Here is a 16,068-nt window from a genome sequence, read left to right as displayed (position 1 = left end):
TTGTCTGGGAATAGGTGCCTTTTGGATCAATGCATAACTGAGCCCATTCAGTCCTGATGGCATTTACTGTGATCCTAGCTCAGAGCAGTTTTGTTTGGAGACCTTTGCTCAGTGCAGCATCGTGACTTGCATTTCCTCTGAGCTGTGATAGCCAATTCAGAACATGTGGGTGAGGGCATCGCTTTGTTGTCCTTTGTCTTTGCAGTGATCTTCCTTAGACAGACATGTAATCTCCACATGTTTTCTGTTGGTTTCAGGTTTCCTCCAGGAGTAGTGGGAGTAGCAGCCCCTGGGCTGCCGGAGCCAGCGGTTGTGGAGGGGATTGTAGCTCACGGGATGCCCTCTGTGTCTCACTCTGCACCACGTACCCCTTCCCCTGGAGAGGCAAGCAAACAGGACCCAGACAGAGAAATCCCTGCTGACCAATAGCATCTTCTCTCTCCTTTCTCCTCTGGCAGCAGAAAAAGTCGGGAGCAAGTTCCCTGCTAGGATCTTTTCTAACACCCCATTGAGACTGTTTCCTGTTCACACAGTGCAGGAGAATGCATTTCATTACTGGCAAAAATTAGTTCTTGCCTTTCAACAGATATTTTATAACATTTAGTTTTTAACCTCTTGGTGGATCTTTTTCCTTATCTGTGGCAGAAGCAGTGACCTTGCCTTCCCATTGAAATTTAGTTTAACATGTAGTGTCCCATGAATCTGCCTCTGTTATGTTTCACAGGAAGGCACCCTCATGGGCTTGAATGCAGCAGAACAGGAGCTGGCTGAACAGGGAGAGGTCCCAGTGTCTCCAGTACCAGACTGCATGCAGATTTTCAGGAGTGACTTGCTGTCTCAGGAAGCATAGGTAATGGGGAGTGTTCAAGCAAGACTAGTAAGCTGAAGAGAAGTTAGGCAGGTGATTTGCATTGCAGGAAAAAGATCACATGCAGTGCTGTGCACTGCCTTGCTTATCCTGACTCAGGTGGCGCTGAGCACAGGCACCACTAGGGTTGTTGCAAATGGACAGTGTGAAGTTTTGCTCTTGTAATGTTAATGCAGGGCATGAGCATAAGAGCAAGAATGACAGTTGCAGTGGCAGGCTGCAGACGTTAAAGCATTGTGAAGCTGTTCCTGCACATGTCTGTACCTCACATGCTGCTTAATGCATTTATCCACAAGAGAAATGTTATACTAGGGTCCTAGAAATTGGAGAAGGAAGAGACATAGGTCCCCATTAGCCTATCCCACAAGGCCAGGGCAGGATTGGTCTCTATCTTACTCCAGTGTTAAGTGTCCCACACTTTGGGGCATAAGCTGCTGTCCAGAGGGAGATGATTCTTCAGCTTACTAGACTCCATGACAAAATTATTTTCCTAATATTCCTTTTTTTTTTTTTTCCATTTCATCCCATTGCTTCTATTTATATCCCCCTGGGCCTGCTCAAAATAATTCTGCTCCCTTCTTGGAGTTTACACATTTAAATATTTCTAGATAATCTAAAAGCTGACATCTCTTTTGGATTACAGCAGTTCATGTGTTATTCCTGTTGGCTGGGTACTTCAAAGTAGGTGCCCTTCAGAAGTCTTGCTGGGTGTGTGGAAGCTGAACAGTCTGTGCATATAACTAATGAAGGAAGGGTCGGATTTTTCAGTTTTCTGCTGAGAAACAGTCCCTTGTTTCTGAAGGAAGGAGTCTGGTAATTGGGTGGGGAGTAGGGGGAACCACCAAATTATATTATTGTTTAGTTTGGGGACTTGAAGCTGTAGAACTTCTCAAGTAAGTTTTTAGGGTTTCTCTTTCTTTTCTAGTTTTAAATCAGTCTCCAGTTCTGTTGGCAGATACTGGTTCATTTTGTACACTTGTGCTGATCTCAAGGAGTAGCTTTTTAATTCAGGGTAAATGGGCCAGGGAGGAAGGAGTATTTACAATGAGTGGAACTCTTCAGTTTTCCCTTTTGGGCTTTCCCTTTAACAGTTTTGAAGTTCAGTGGGTTCTGGTTTTGAAGATGAATTTGGGCTGGCTGTTAAGGTTGATGCAGGCAGTCAGGTTCTGTGTTCTGGATGATGCTGATCCAGTTTTAAAATGCACATACCTTGATTGCTCAAGATTTTAGAAGACTGAACTGGGGCACAGTAGTTAGGGTTAGTAAGAGCCGTGTGTCACGAGGAGTCATCTTTGAGCAAAGCCTGTAGCTCAGACAAATACTAATTGGAAGTGAAAGTAGCATTTTTCTCTTTCCCTTCAATGATTTGCTAATCTACTCTTAAATCTGAAAACTCAAGGCTGTAATTTGGGAGAGTAGATTTCTAATAGGCATGCATGTCTAGTGAGAAGAAAGGTTCCTTTAAGGATTCAGAAAGCTGATTGCAAATGTAATTACTGTATTAGACTGGTTTCTCAATCAGCAACTATAATTTTGTCAACTTGCTACTGAAACTACTACCTTTTATGTAAAGATCCAGGAAGACACATTATTTTTAGGTTAAGGCATTCCCATGGGTGGGATTTCCAAACACAGGATTCGTTAATCTTGGGTTTTTTTAGAATGCAGTGCAAGACACTTAAGAGCCAGCATTTTTATTTTACTCACAATTATCTCTGAAGACCTATCCAATATAACATCCCCAAGGGAGGAGTGGGGAAGATGATTTCACCTGGAATGATACTGAGCCTCTTAATTCTTATATTTCGTGCCTAGATACCATGGAGACTGGTATATTAGGAATACATATTTGGAAATGTGAGGACTGCTAGCTGCAGTTCTGGATGCTGATAGACTTAAGCCTTAGCCCTGAAGATACTGATTCCATTATATCCAGTACCACATGGACCTATGTTTGGAAATAAAAGCGAGTTCCTATTTGGTCACAGTTGCCATAATGAAGATACAAAAGCAAGATTTTATTTTTTCTTAAAATGAAGCTGAATCCTCTCCTAATCCCAAAGAAGGGCTCTCCAGGTGCTGGTGAACTATTCCAGTGGTACCCCAGAGTACCTGTGCTTAGTATTATTTAGCCTGGAGCTAGCCATTATCAAGAAGGGGGCTGTTGTGATCAGACTCCTCATAGAAAAATGGATACCAGTACTAAAGCAGTAATGTTCCCCTCCATGTCATTCTCCTTTTCATAGCATCCTCTTGTGTTACACTGATCCACCATCCTCTGTCCCAGGTTTTATGCAGCCTGGAGCAATGGAAGGATTTTTTTTAAATATTGCCTTCCTTCAAAATGAGTATGGAGCTTAATCCCAAAGAACAAAAACCTTCTATTCCAGGGTGAGGCAGGAGTGCCCTAGTCACACTGATCTGCTTATAGGAGGTGCTCGCTCTGTCCCAAGGTACATTTGCTTGTTGGGTTCACTGCTGCTGACCAGCTTTTTTATAGAGGATTCAAAGTTTCAGAAATATATTTTTGTAGAGAATGACTGAACTGTGAAACATTTTAAAATAAAGCATGTAAACAAACCTTTACATCAATGTTCCCTTTATGGATGTCTTTCTCACTTCAATTCTTTCTTGCCTCTTGTTAGAAATGTTTATTTCTTGGATATATTTTAATAAAGTTCTCCAACTTATGTGGCTGCAGTTTGGTGGTGGAGGAAGCTGGGAAATCAGTATGAATCAGTGGCTTCATCACTCCCACTTCTTACCTTATTTCACAAGCAAATGACCCAAACTCTGAGATTCCCTAGATTAAAGTTATTATGGAAAGTGGTTTGTATCCTTGATATGTTGTGGAAGAGAGAATTTCAAATAAAGAGAGGGAGGGATTGGAATTGGAAGGAGGGACCTGCTAGTTGCTGGTACCAGACTCTCCATGATTAAAGAAAGGGTGTGTGTGAAGATGTGGCAATGGAATACAGGGTCATTTAACTCTGTAGGTGGGTTAAAGGTGAACTATGTAAATCGGGCAATCTGATTTACCCTTCCGTATAGTACAAGAACAAGATTATACTAGGGGGAAAAGTGAATAGTTATTTCCACAAAGCAAAATCAACCTGTGGAATTCACTATCACAAGGTATAACTGAAATCCAGAGCCTTGCATGATTAAGAAAGAAAGACATTTGTGAGGCAAATATTTTTTTATATATATATGTATATATATTTATTTTTATTTTTAAGTATGATCTATAAACCTGGTGTTTCAGGGCATAAAACCACCATTAATGGAAGATTATGCCATAATTTGCTGTAGGATTTCATTGCAATTTTGAAGGCTCTGGGTACATGGCCTGTCAGAGATGGGCTATAGGCTTAGCTGGACCACTAATCTCATTCAGCATGAGTGTGTGTGAGTTTGAAAAGGAAACAAATCCTAGCATCCTCTGAAAGATGGATAGCTGATTTTTTTCCCCATTATTGGTATTACTCGAAGGCTTACTTGGGTCCTCAGGGCAGGGAGTTGTGGCTAGAGGAGGATAGGCTTAGGGTAAGGAAGGTATGTGTGTGGGGTGGGGGGCTCCACCAGCTGCCCCCCCGGGTTGAGGGGCTTGCTACTGCTCCCATGGTCATTCATGAGAATAACTTCCTGCTATCACACCCCTCCCTTTGCATTTGATGAGAAACAGTGGCATTCAATGCATATCCCATTGTCCTAGCACAACCAAACCCTGACTGCTTGAAGTTAAAGAGGAAGCTGCATTCCAAATTTGATGGTTCTAGCTCTTACCATTTAGAAGTTCTTGAATAAACTAACAGTCACAAGCGCTCTCCAACACATAGATAACTAGTAATCTCAGTAGAAAAACCAAGAAACAGACCTAAAACTTTCCTGACTTAAAGATGTGGTACCTCAAAACTGACCTTGGTTACATGGTAGAAAAGCTTGCATTGCTAATAGTCTCTAAATTCAAGGGATTAAATACTGGATTATGCTCCACTGGCACCTTTCATTAATATGAATGCATTTAAGTGTACTATATGTCTGAATCCCATTAATAATGGGCTGTGACCTAGTGGGGGTGCTGTCTACTTTTTGTAACCCAGTGTTCCTGCCGGCTGTATTGTGTGATTCCCAATGACTCACTTCACTTGTGTATTGGCCATACATTAAGTCCCAGCCTGAGCAGATAACCCTGTTTCCAGAGAGAGAAAAGAATATAGGCGGGGACTGTCTCCAGGCTGCGGGGTAGGGCCAGGGAGTTGGATTAGTCTCCGCTGGGCTAGGGGAAGTGAGGATGTTTTGGACCAAGGAAGGGGGTGAAGCCCCTTCCCCCCAAGAGGAATAAGGCTCTGCCCTGGCTCCTGTGTTAACATTGCTCCTAAGCTACGCTGTATCTCTGAGAAACAATAAAACCTTCTACTCTACTGGCTGGGGATGAAAGTGCAGGGTTGGGGGCTCCCTCACGCATTATTGCGCACACCCCGTAGTAAAATAGTAGAATACAGAAAGTTAAACATGTGCAAAAATACATCTGCATTCTGATGAGGATATGGAGTAGCAGGAGGGCAAAAAACATACTGGTAGGCTGTGTCTAGACTGGCAAGTTTTTCCGCAAAATCAGCTGCTTTTGCGGAAAAACTTGCCAGCTGTCCACACTGGCCACTTGAATTTCTGCAAGACCACTGACTTCCTACTGTCTGATATCAGTGCTTCTTGCGGAAATACTATGCTGCTCCCGTTCAGGCAAAAGCCCTCTTGCGCAAATCATTTGCGCAAGAGGGCCAGTGTAGACAGGGGAGGACTGTTTTGTGCAAAAAAGCCCCGATGGCTAAAATGGCGATCGGGGCTTTTTTGCGCAAAAGCGCGTCTAGATTGGCATGGACGCTTTTCCGCAAAAAGTGCTTTTGTGGAAAAGCGTCTCTGCCAATCTAGACGCTATTTTCTACAAATGTTTTTAACGGAAAATTTTTCAGTTAAAAGCGTTTGTGGAAAATCATGCCAGTCTAGACGTAGCCATAATGAATTATGTCTGTGCAAGTTCAAGAATGTCCTTGCTGTAATGGAAATGGATACTTTAGCCTAGCTTTGATAAAAGGTTGAGCTAAAGAAGTGCTATGCCTGTTAAAGCTTCCCCCTCTCCCCCCGCAGAAAAAAAAATCCAGCATGACGACATGCTTCTTGGTCCAAACTACAGATAAAACTTGAGTTTAGAGAAGCACTTGAGCACTGTGGCTTTGACCAAAGTTTTGCACAAAGGATTTTGTACCATGTAATAGCTCTGGAATAAAGCATTTATGCAATTGAGAGCTACCAAAAACTCATTAGCAGTGAAAGCCTTCTGTAAGACAGTGCAAAGTGCAGGATAGTTTTGAAGTATGATAGAATAAAGAATACATCTACCTTATTTTAAAAAAATGCTTTATTATGGTCCAGTCAGATTGGTTAATTTTTAAATTTTCAAACTTTCCATGGACTACATCTTCAATGAAGATGAGCATTTGAACAGACAAACAGATCTCTGATGAGGTGCCTGAACAAAATACAGGCAACCAGTTTTTAATGTTAAGATACATACGATTATTTCCAAGAACTGTGCAGATGAACTATCTGATGCTGTTGCCTGGAGGCTTTTCTTCCATATTTAACACTAGTAGATGTACCTGGCATTGCTCAGGTCTATAACTGAAGGAATATCTTTTGTTTGGAAAAATAAATGAAAAATGTACATGCGTTATTTCAATTGTCTTTTTAAAAAATGAAGATTGGAGTGATAGTTCTGGGGTGAGGAGGGGCAGAGGGTAGGTGACTTAGAGCAAAGAGTTGGGAGGTATGGGGGGCCTCCTGACATGGGGAGAGAGAAAAGAGGGCCAAGGACAGCGGGTGCTGAAGTCAAGGCACATGGGAGGTGCAGGACTCAGGGCAGGGGTCTGGGAAGTAGCGGGGGGGGGGGTGAGGGGGCCAACTGTGGTAGCAAGGGTGGTGGTATTCTAGCAGCAGCTCCTCCCAGGAGGCCGGAGTAGCACTCCACTGTCAGAGGGTGCCCCCAGTTACGTTCTCCCTCAGTCTGCAGGCTGTCGGTGGGGGGGGGAGGTGGCAGGCTAAAGGGGCTTCCCCACCTCTAGCAGCCCCCTTCCTCCTGTGGTTTGCAGGCTCTGGGGCTTCCCCCCTCCAGTTGCCCTGTGTGGCTTGCAGGCTTTCTGGAGGTAGGCTCCAGGTTTGGTGTCTGGGGGTTCCTTACCAGTGTGCTGGCAGGCAAGCTGATAATGCCCCAACTCTGCTGGCCACACTCTTGGTGCTGCAGATGCCCCTATGGCCACTCTCAGTAACATGTCCCTTTCTTCTCTCTGCCCCTCCCTTTTCATGTTGTGGGAAATGGTCCCATTCCAGGCACTTCCTGTTTTTCAGGCACAACCAAACCCTGACCTTAGTTTAAGTTAGGATAAGAAGAAGCTGCATATCAAATTTGGTGGTCCTAGCTCTTACGGTTTAGGAGGAGTTCTTGAACAAAAGGACGAACAGATGTACTCTAAAATATATTTACATACAGTACTAGAGAAAAAAACCAAATTCTTTACAGCTGACATTTTCTAGCTTCACGTTTCAATCAGTGGATTTCATTATGCCTTTTCTGTTAAAGAGCCTATAGTATTGAACATATATCTCCAGATAGATGAACCTTTGTTTTTAAACATAATTTCTGTTGGAGCCCTGTTTTCTTCATCAGTATCCTGCAATTTGTACTTTCTTGCAGAGGGCTTTCACTGCAACTGTGACCAAGTTGCCTCTTACCCTTCTGTTTGAGATTGCTTGAGCTCCTTATGTCTTTCCTTAATAAAGAGTATTTTCCAGACCTCAAATCATCTTTGTAACTTCTGTTTATGCTTCCCAGTTTTCTACTCCTACCTCTTCCATCAGCTGTTTTGTTTTCTTTTCCACTCTTTATAGTGGATTATGCCCAGTTTCTTTTCAACTTGCTTTATTGAGGAGAGACATTCTGAAAATACTTAAGTGTGGGCTAGTTCTGATCCCTTTTGGTGAATTTTCTCCCAAAAACTTCAGCTTGGGTACCACCAGCTTCGCTTTGAATAAAGCTATTTTGGTGCTGAGAACAGAAGAGGGTGCGTCTAGACTGGCAAGATTTTGCGAAAAGTGGCTGCTTTTGCGCAAAAACTTGCCAGCTGTCTACGCTGGCCACTTGAATTTGAGCAAGAGCACTGGCGTTCTAATGTAAGAATTCAGTGCTTCTTGCACAAATAATTTGACGCTCCCGCTCAGGGATAAGCTCTCTTGCGCAAGAATACTTGCTCAAGAGGGCCATTGTAGACAGGCACCTTCATTTTTTGCGCAAGAAAGCTCGATGGCTAAAATGGCCATCAGAGCTTTCTTGCGCAAAAGCTCATCTATACTGGGCACGGATGCTTTTGCGCAAAAGCACTTTTTGCACAAAAGCATCTGTGCCAATCTAGACGCTCTTTTGCGGAAATACTTTTAACGGAAAAACTTTTCCGTTAAAAGTATTTCTGCAAAATCATGCCAGTCTAGACGCAGCCAAGAGTGTTTACCAGTATAGGTGGACCATTTATGCCCTTAAACATAATCTGCAAAGTAGCCTTTATGATTTCTTGCAGCTTTATAATATATAAAGATGTCATGAATGGTGTTTCAAATGGGGGAAAAAATTCCTCTCCTTTTCCCTTTTTTTTGTTGGAGGATTCCTTGGATGACTCTCACATTCACTGAGAGAACTTTTTCAGCCTTAGTGGTTGACATGGTAAATGTTGATTTACATTTTTAAGCAAAGAACACATTTTTAGCTGAGTTTAATAAGTTAAATATGTTACAATAAAAGTGTTTGAAACACATGTAATATTCATTAGTTTTTGCAATTAATATTTGATTTTCTTGGTAGCTCTAATATAGTAAGTGTAAGTTTTGCAGTTGTCTGGAGTTTTCCAGGACAGACAAAACATCCAGAAGAAACAAACTGAAGTATTTTTTCCTGTTTTAATAATAATAATAATAATAATAATGAATAATAAACCTTTTGACCATATTGTACATCCCAAAGAAGCAATAAAATGTCCAGTATTTTCCCTTTGCACAAAGACCTTGAGTTGTTTACGGAATCAAATAGAATGTGAGTGGAATGAATAGAGAATTGTATGATGCATGGGGGGTGGGTGGGGAACTGGTATCCAACATGCTAGTCACTAGACACGTGGCTTTTTGGCAGGTTGAGTGTGGATAGTTCGCTATAGCAGTAGCCATGACAGTGGCTACTGCTTCAGAACTGGTTGGACACCAAGGCTGTAAAGTGTTTTCCCTCTTGCTATCCTTAGCTCCTTGTTCTGTTGTGGAGTGAAGTGGCTGATAATTCATTACTTTGTTTATCTCTTCCAGGCACTACATTAGCCAGTGTGATGATGCTAACGACATTTACAGGAAAAAAAGATGCATGCCATGTGCCTATTGGCATAGGAGTCTGAGCATCTCCCATTCTCCTATAGAAATCTCCCGTGTATATTGAAAAGTAGAGGAGATGGGATTATGCTTTGCAGTATTCTACAAGAGGGTTGAATGAAAACAAAAGCTTATAATGAGAGGACATCAGTGCCTTAATTCCAAAGTAAATGCCTTTATGAATACATAAATTACTGTGAGATCCCAGAATCATCCCAGTTCAATGCTACACTGTCAATACCTTATAATCAGTAAGTGTCTAGTACTTCCAGCTCCCAATATTCAAAAATCATTATTCAGGCCCCAATAAATTATATGACTGTTTTAATATTGTTATTAATTTGCCTTCTCATTTGAGATTTTTAGATAGGTTCAACCTGTACAGGGAAAGGGATGGGGAACAACTGATTCACTTCTAATCCAGGGGTGGGCAAAAGGGCCTCCATGGGCCACATCCAGTCCACCAGTTGGGTTGATCCAGCCCGTGCAGGCCTTGCCGCTCCCCTGCCCCAGGCCAATTATGGTCTGGGGGCAGGAGAGCGCATGAAGCTTCCTCCCACCCTGCCAGGAGCACGCAGCCCTTTCAAGTGCCATGCGCCCCTCTCAGGGCAGGAGGAGAGGTCATGCGCTCCCCCAAGCCCTGATTGGCCTGGGGACGGGAGGAATGCACAAAGATTCCTCCGCCCTCCCCCTCCGTCCTGTGAGGAGCGCGCGGCACTTCAAAGTGTGGTACGCTCGTGCAGGGCGAGGGTAAAGGGGCTCCCCCACCTCCAGACCCATCACCCTTAGAACACTATGCTGATGCTCTTCCAGGGCTGCCAACCCACAGAAATTTCATTTACGGACAAAATAGGAAAAATTTACGGACACATTTTTTACGGACATACTTTTTATACTATATTAAGACGATGTAAATGGCCAAAAGTGAAAAGTAATTGTTATAATTCATACATCACAAGAACAATATGCCATTTAACTCACTTTCATTTAGTTAGTCATGGTCCTGGAAGTTTTCCATTTCGTGTTCATACATCCGAACACTGACACTGTTAACCATAGCTGAAGTAATTGTCCCAGTTTAATTTCTGACAGTTATTAATCCTTCAAGCATAGGAGTGGAGAGTTTATTGGCAATATTTCAGGTTGGTACACAATTCCTCTTTGGTCTTTTTTGCTACAACATTTTTAATCATCATGGATGCTTTAGTTCTTCTGCAAGTGAAACCTATATAATTCTGGAATCAAGAAACCAATCAGCAACATTATCTGAGATTTCATCCATCAAACTCAGTAGTAGGTTTTGTCTGGCTAAGAAGATTGCTACTTTTAATTCACATTCTGTGACCATCTTCTGGTGATTAGTCGCTGTTGGATTAACTTTAGCAATGAAACTCGTAAATCCACGGCTAGATCTTGCAGACATTATGCTTTGGTGCCTACTGCTTGCAGCATGGCTACGAACATCTCGTACTCCACCAGAAGCTATCCTGAACAGCTTTATACACCAAATGCATTTGGTGCTGTGCTTGCTTTCACTGTCTATGCAAATCCAGTCTTTGAACTCACCCTTTCCTAGCCATTTGGATGAAAACACGCATGCTCTACCTTTTGATTTCTTAATAACTGGCTCTTCATCAGGCGATAATTCACCCGAGTCATTGGACTCGTTATTCTCTTTGGCACAATCCATTCTTCTCATAGATTTTGACATTGTAAACTTTAATGGTAAACAATATTAAATTACATAAATTGCCAATGTGCGGACGCTAACTTGGTGGGATAACGTAGATGATAACATCTAGTGGATAACATGATTCATGTTACGTCACCTCAACCATTAAGCTAAAGAAACTAAAATGTCCAATTTCCACTGCTCTGCAGTAAAATGGCTGAAGCAGCACAGAAGACATTTCATTGCTATTGAATAATTGCTGTTTTTTGAAATTGTATGGCACTTTTATGAAATTTATGGACTCCTAAATTTTTTTACAGATATAAAATTTCAGCTAATTTTTTATGGACTGCCTGTAAATTTTCTGATGGTTGGCAACCCTTGTTCTCTTCTTGCCCTACCAAGACTCCAGCCCCTCCCATATTTTACCCTTCTCCTCTCCCACACCAGCTTTGACATTCCTGTGTCCCTCCAACTCCTTTTCTCCCATACTGCCATCACTTCAGCATCCTCCCCGACCCCACATGCCCCTTGTCTCCTTGATCTCCCGCTGGCCTTGGATGTCCCACATTCCCATCTGCACGGTGTCTGGACTCGGACACTCCTGTGGAGATAGAACTGGGAGGGGCCCTGGAGCCCAGCCCCCACAGATGCCCCGGAGCCGGGGGGGGGGGGCCCGGGGGGGCTGAGCTCACAGCCCCAGCCCCCACAGATGCCCCGGAGCCGGGGGGGTTCCGGGGGGGGGCTGAGCTCACAGCCCCAGCCCCCACAGATGCCCCGGAGCCGGGGGGGGCCCGTGGGGGGGCTGAGCTCACAGCCCAGCCCCAGCCCCCACAGATGCCCCGGAGCCGGGGGGGCCCGGGGGGGGCTGAGCTCACAGCCCAGCTCCAGCCCCCACAGATGCCCCGGAGCCGGGGGGAGGCTGAGCTCACAGCCCAGCCCCAGCCCCCACAGATGCCCCGGAGCCGGGGGGGGGCTGAGCTTACAGCCCAGCCCCAGCCCCCACAGATGCCCCGGAGCCGGGTGGGGGCCCGGGGGGGGGGCTGAGCTCACAGCCCCAGCCCCCACAGATGCCCCGGAGCCGGGGGGGCCCGGGGGGGGCCGAGCTCACAGCCTGGGCTCGGCCGGCTGCTTCCCCTCCGCCTGAGGCAGCCTGGCGCCCGGCCCCCGGAGGGACACGGCTGGGGCGGGCAGCGCGACTCCCGCCCGCGGACGCACCTCAGCGCGGCCGGCCCGTGTCTCTGGTCCCGCTGGCGGCTGAGTCTGCGCAGGCCCCCGGCCGCACCAGGGCAACGCTCGGCAGGCGCGCAGGGCACGCCGGGGCTGGCGAGGTGCATGCCGGGAGGGGTCGGGCTCGTGCGGGGCATGCTGGGAGCGGAGGAGGAAGGGGGCGCGGGGGCCGTCGCAGTGCATGCCGGGATCGCGGCGGGCGGCGCTCGGACGGAGAGGCCCACTGCTGGGCGGCCGCTCGCTCGGTGTCTCGGGGCGGCGGCGACCGTTGGGGCGGCTCCCGAGGCTCCTGCCCGGCGGGGATGGCGGACGCGGCGGCTTCCCCGGTGGGGAAGCGGCTCCTGCTGCTCCTGGCGGCCAGCGCGAGCGACGGCGAAGCGGCGGGGCCGGAGCCGGGGCCTGCCCTGCCCTCGCGGGCTTGGCGGAGCGGCACCGTGCGGGCCATGAGCGGAGCGGTGCCCCAGGACCTGGCGGTGAGGGCGGGGCGGGCTCCTTCCCTGGGGGCGGGAACAGTCGCGGCGTCTCGTGGGCCGGGGGCTCAGCCCCCCCTCCCGGGCTCCGCGCGCGCCAGGGGCATTTTGCGCCCGCCTGGGGTGTTGCGAGTCTCGGCCTCCCTAGTTCGCTTGCAGCTTGTTTCACTTTCGCTGCAGTTGCCAGGCGCTAGCTCCGTTCTGCAGCTCTTGGGTCAGACATACCTGGGCAGGTTTAACCCAGGCTATTTCTGTCGGGGTTAGAGCAGCAAGTTTCGTTTCTCAGTCAGCCTTACTTTCAGGGTTTCTCCAATGATGCTCTGTAGAGGTGAGAGGAATTTAATTGCTGCTAATGTTTTCCAAAGATCTCATGTAGCCTTAAATGTCACTTAGCATCTTGACTTTGAAATACAAACTGCACACTTGAAAATAGTGTATTGTGCATGCATACCACATTGTCATAAGACACTTGCCCTGAAGGTCTCCAGTCACTCGGTACATGTATACTTTGTAGGTGTGAGGAGTCCGACCACAGTGGATGGGATGGGATGGGGTGGCTGAATAGGGGAGTGATTCCATTGGTGTAGTCATCTGATGTGGGTAAAAAAGTGGCAACTGGGGAAAGGATGCTGGCTAATAACAAGCATGGAGCATGGCTAATAATTTTCAATTGCAATATTTGTGAGATGTAATTCTGAAATGGACAGTTTCAGATTGTCTGCTAGGTTTGGATCTGTGGACTTAGACATTGCAGTACTAAGCAATGAGATGCCTAAAAAGATCACAAGAACATCACAATAATCCACACACATGAGTTAGGCTCTTTATCTTTCTACACAATTTGGCTACCAAATTGATTAGGGGTCTGGAGCATATGACCTACGAGGAGAGGCTGAGGGACTTGGGTCTGTTTAGTCTGCAGAAGCGAAGAGTGAGGGGGGACTTGATAGCAGCCTTCAACTTCCTGAAGGGAGGTTCCAAAGAGGATGGAGAGAGGCTGTTCTCAGTAGTGACAGATGGCAGAACAAGGAGCAATGGTCTCAAGTTGTGGTGGGAGAGGTCCAGATTGGATATTAGGAAAAACTATTTTACTAGGAGGGTAGTGAAGCATTGGAATGGGTTACCTAGGGAAGTAGTGGAGTCTCCATCCCTAGAGGTGTTTAAGTCTTGGCTTGACAAAGCCCTGGCCGGGTTGATTTAGATGGGATTGGTCCTGCCTAGAGCAGAGGGCTGGACTTGACGACCTTCTGAGGTCTCTTCCAGTTCTGATTCTATGATAAGGGGATGGTTGGATGAAATAACATGATCTTGGTAACTAATTGACCATTCATTTCCAGTTGGAAATAGGTCAATGGAGGGATGATAGGAGTTGCTATAGGGAACTTTCTGGGTGTCTGGCTGGTGAGTCTTGCCCACATGCTCAGGGTTTAGCTGATCGCCATATTTGGGGTCAGGAAGGAATTTTCCTCCAGGGTAGATTGGCAGAGGCCCTGGAGGTTTTTCGCCTTCCTCTGTAGCATTGGGCACAGATCACAGCTGAAGGACTCTCTGCATGTTGGGGCCTTCAAAGTATTGGAAGGCTTCAATATCTGAGACATAGGTGAGAGGATTATTCTAAGAGGGGTGGGTGAGATTCTGTGGCCTGCACTGTGCAGGGGGTCAGACTAGATGATCATAATGGTCCCTTCTGACCTTAAAGTCTATGAGTCTATGAGTCTACGTCTACACTGGCCCCTTTTCCGAAAGGGGTATGCTAATTTTCAACTTCAGAATAGGGAAATCCGCGGGGGATTTAAATAAAGATGTCCGCCGCTTTTTTCCGGCTTGGGGAAAAGCCGGAAAAAAGCGTCTAGACTGGCCCGATCCTCCGGAATAAAGCCCTATTCCGGAGGATCTCTTATTCCTACTTTGAAATCAGACCTGCATGCAGGTTATGCAGCTGAAAAACTATCTTGCTTTGGTTTATGATTCACTTTGGGGCTTAGGAGGGAAGAAAGTAGGAATAAGAGATCCTCCGGAATAGGGCTTTATTCCGGAGGATCGGGCCAGTCTAGACGCTTTTTTCCGGCTTTTCCCCAAGCCGGAAAAAAGCGGCGGACATCTTTATTTAAATCCCGCGGGGGATATTTAAATCCCCCGCGGATTTCCCTATTCTGAAGTTGAAAATTAGCATGCCCCTTTCGGAAAAGGGGCCAGTGTAGACGTAGCCTTTATGGGAAGAAGTAGGTGTCCAAGAAAATGATCCATAAAAACTAGCATGCTAGGCAGGGAGCTGCCTATCCTAGCCTTTTAGATGTGCTAAGGAGAGAGTGTGTACTACATTTTTGGTTGAGATAGGTGCTGAAGTCTAGGCAGCAGTGAGGAAACTAACTATTCCTACTACATGGAGTCAAGTTGGTTAGTCACTTAGGCTGTGTCTACACCCGTGGCTTCTTGCGCAAGTATGGCCGTTCTTGCACAATAATTCGCAGAGTGTACACACTGCTCGCCTGCTCTTGCGCAAGAGCTATACTCTTTTTAACAGGTGTAAGCCCTCTTGCGCAAGAGGGCAGTGTGGACGCTCAGCAGGGATTTCTTGTGCAAGAAAGCCCTATGGCTAAAATGGCCATCAGAGCTTTCTTGCGCAAGAGAGCGTCCACACTGCCATGGGCGCTCTTGCGCAAAAGCACAGCTCGCACATGGCCGTGTGGACATTTTCATCTTGCGCAATAAGCCGCCAGTGTAGACATAGCCTTAATGTATTTCTTGCAGGCATGAATTAAGCACTTGTCTTTCTCCAATAACAAAGAGCGAACTGGTGGTGCCCGTCTAATTTACCTCAGTGGTTCGAATATATATCTGGAATGCAGGAGGCCCATATTCGATTCACCCTCCTCTGCCAGATTGAAAGAAGTGATTTGAACAGGAGTTTCACTTCTTTCTGTCTGGCATAGTAGAGAGGGGGAGTTGAACCCATGTTTCTCATGTTCTGGGTAAGTGCTCTAATGACTGAGTTGAAAGTTATAAGGTGGGCAACTTCTACCACTACTGTCATCTCCTCTGGACAGCTTTTGAATGGGACCCAATTTGTTAGGCATGCTTATAGATTGGTTAGGTTGCTTATAAATCAGACCTGCATGCAGGTTATGCAGCTGAAAAACTATCTTGCTTTGGTTTATGATTCACTTTGGGGCTTAGGTGGGAAGAAAGTTGTCCAGATGCCTAAAACAAGGCAGCAGTGTGCCTGCTCAGAGACAGAAACTTAGTCAATAAGGAAAAAATTTAATCCCAAAGGCTTTTAAGCATTGAGTTGGTGTAAGTGTCTATGAGGTTTGATATGAGTTTTGTGGATTGCATTGGAGCCAAAACTGGGACTTAGGTGCCTAAAT

General features: G+C 46.0%; 2 protein-coding genes and 1 long non-coding RNA gene across 6 annotated transcripts in view; 2 read left to right on the top strand and 1 right to left on the bottom strand.

Annotated features, from left to right (window-relative positions):
- The window catches only part of LOC102462263 (C-terminal-binding protein 2), a 31,096-nt gene extending 21,432 nt beyond the window's left edge, over positions 1-9,664 (top strand). For 2 of the 4 annotated variants that reach the window (XM_075917898.2, XM_075917899.2), the window contains one exon: positions 9,269-9,664. In XM_075917898.2, the coding sequence (XP_075774013.1) occupies positions 9,269-9,395 (127 nt within the window). In that variant the 3' untranslated portion in view covers positions 9,396-9,664. Of the gene's footprint in view, positions 1-257; positions 3,455-9,268 lie in introns of those variants that run through there. The other 2 variants (XR_012900106.2, XM_025183922.3) reach the window with 2 other exon arrangements.
- Positions 1,338-12,556, bottom strand: LOC142825762 (uncharacterized). The gene is made up of 2 exons (XR_012900111.2): positions 12,219-12,556; positions 1,338-10,563 (listed from the first exon to the last, which is right to left on the bottom strand). It is a non-coding gene; the product is annotated as an uncharacterized LOC142825762 (long non-coding RNA).
- Positions 12,484-16,068, top strand: part of KDM3B (lysine demethylase 3B) — a 139,703-nt gene continuing 136,118 nt past the window's right edge. Inside the window, exon 1 of the mRNA XM_075917875.2 lies at positions 12,484-12,703. Coding sequence (XP_075773990.2) covers positions 12,533-12,703 — 171 coding nt within the window. The 5' untranslated portion in view covers positions 12,484-12,532. The remainder of the gene's footprint in view (positions 12,704-16,068) is intronic.

Source organism: Pelodiscus sinensis, chromosome 16 (assembly GCF_052426305.1).
Source record: "Pelodiscus sinensis isolate ZL-2025 chromosome 16, ASM5242630v1, whole genome shotgun sequence".
Classification (NCBI taxonomy): domain Eukaryota; kingdom Metazoa; phylum Chordata; order Testudines; family Trionychidae; genus Pelodiscus; species Pelodiscus sinensis.
Note: the sequence above shows the minus strand (reverse complement) of the source record. Positions and strands in the feature narration are given on the sequence as shown.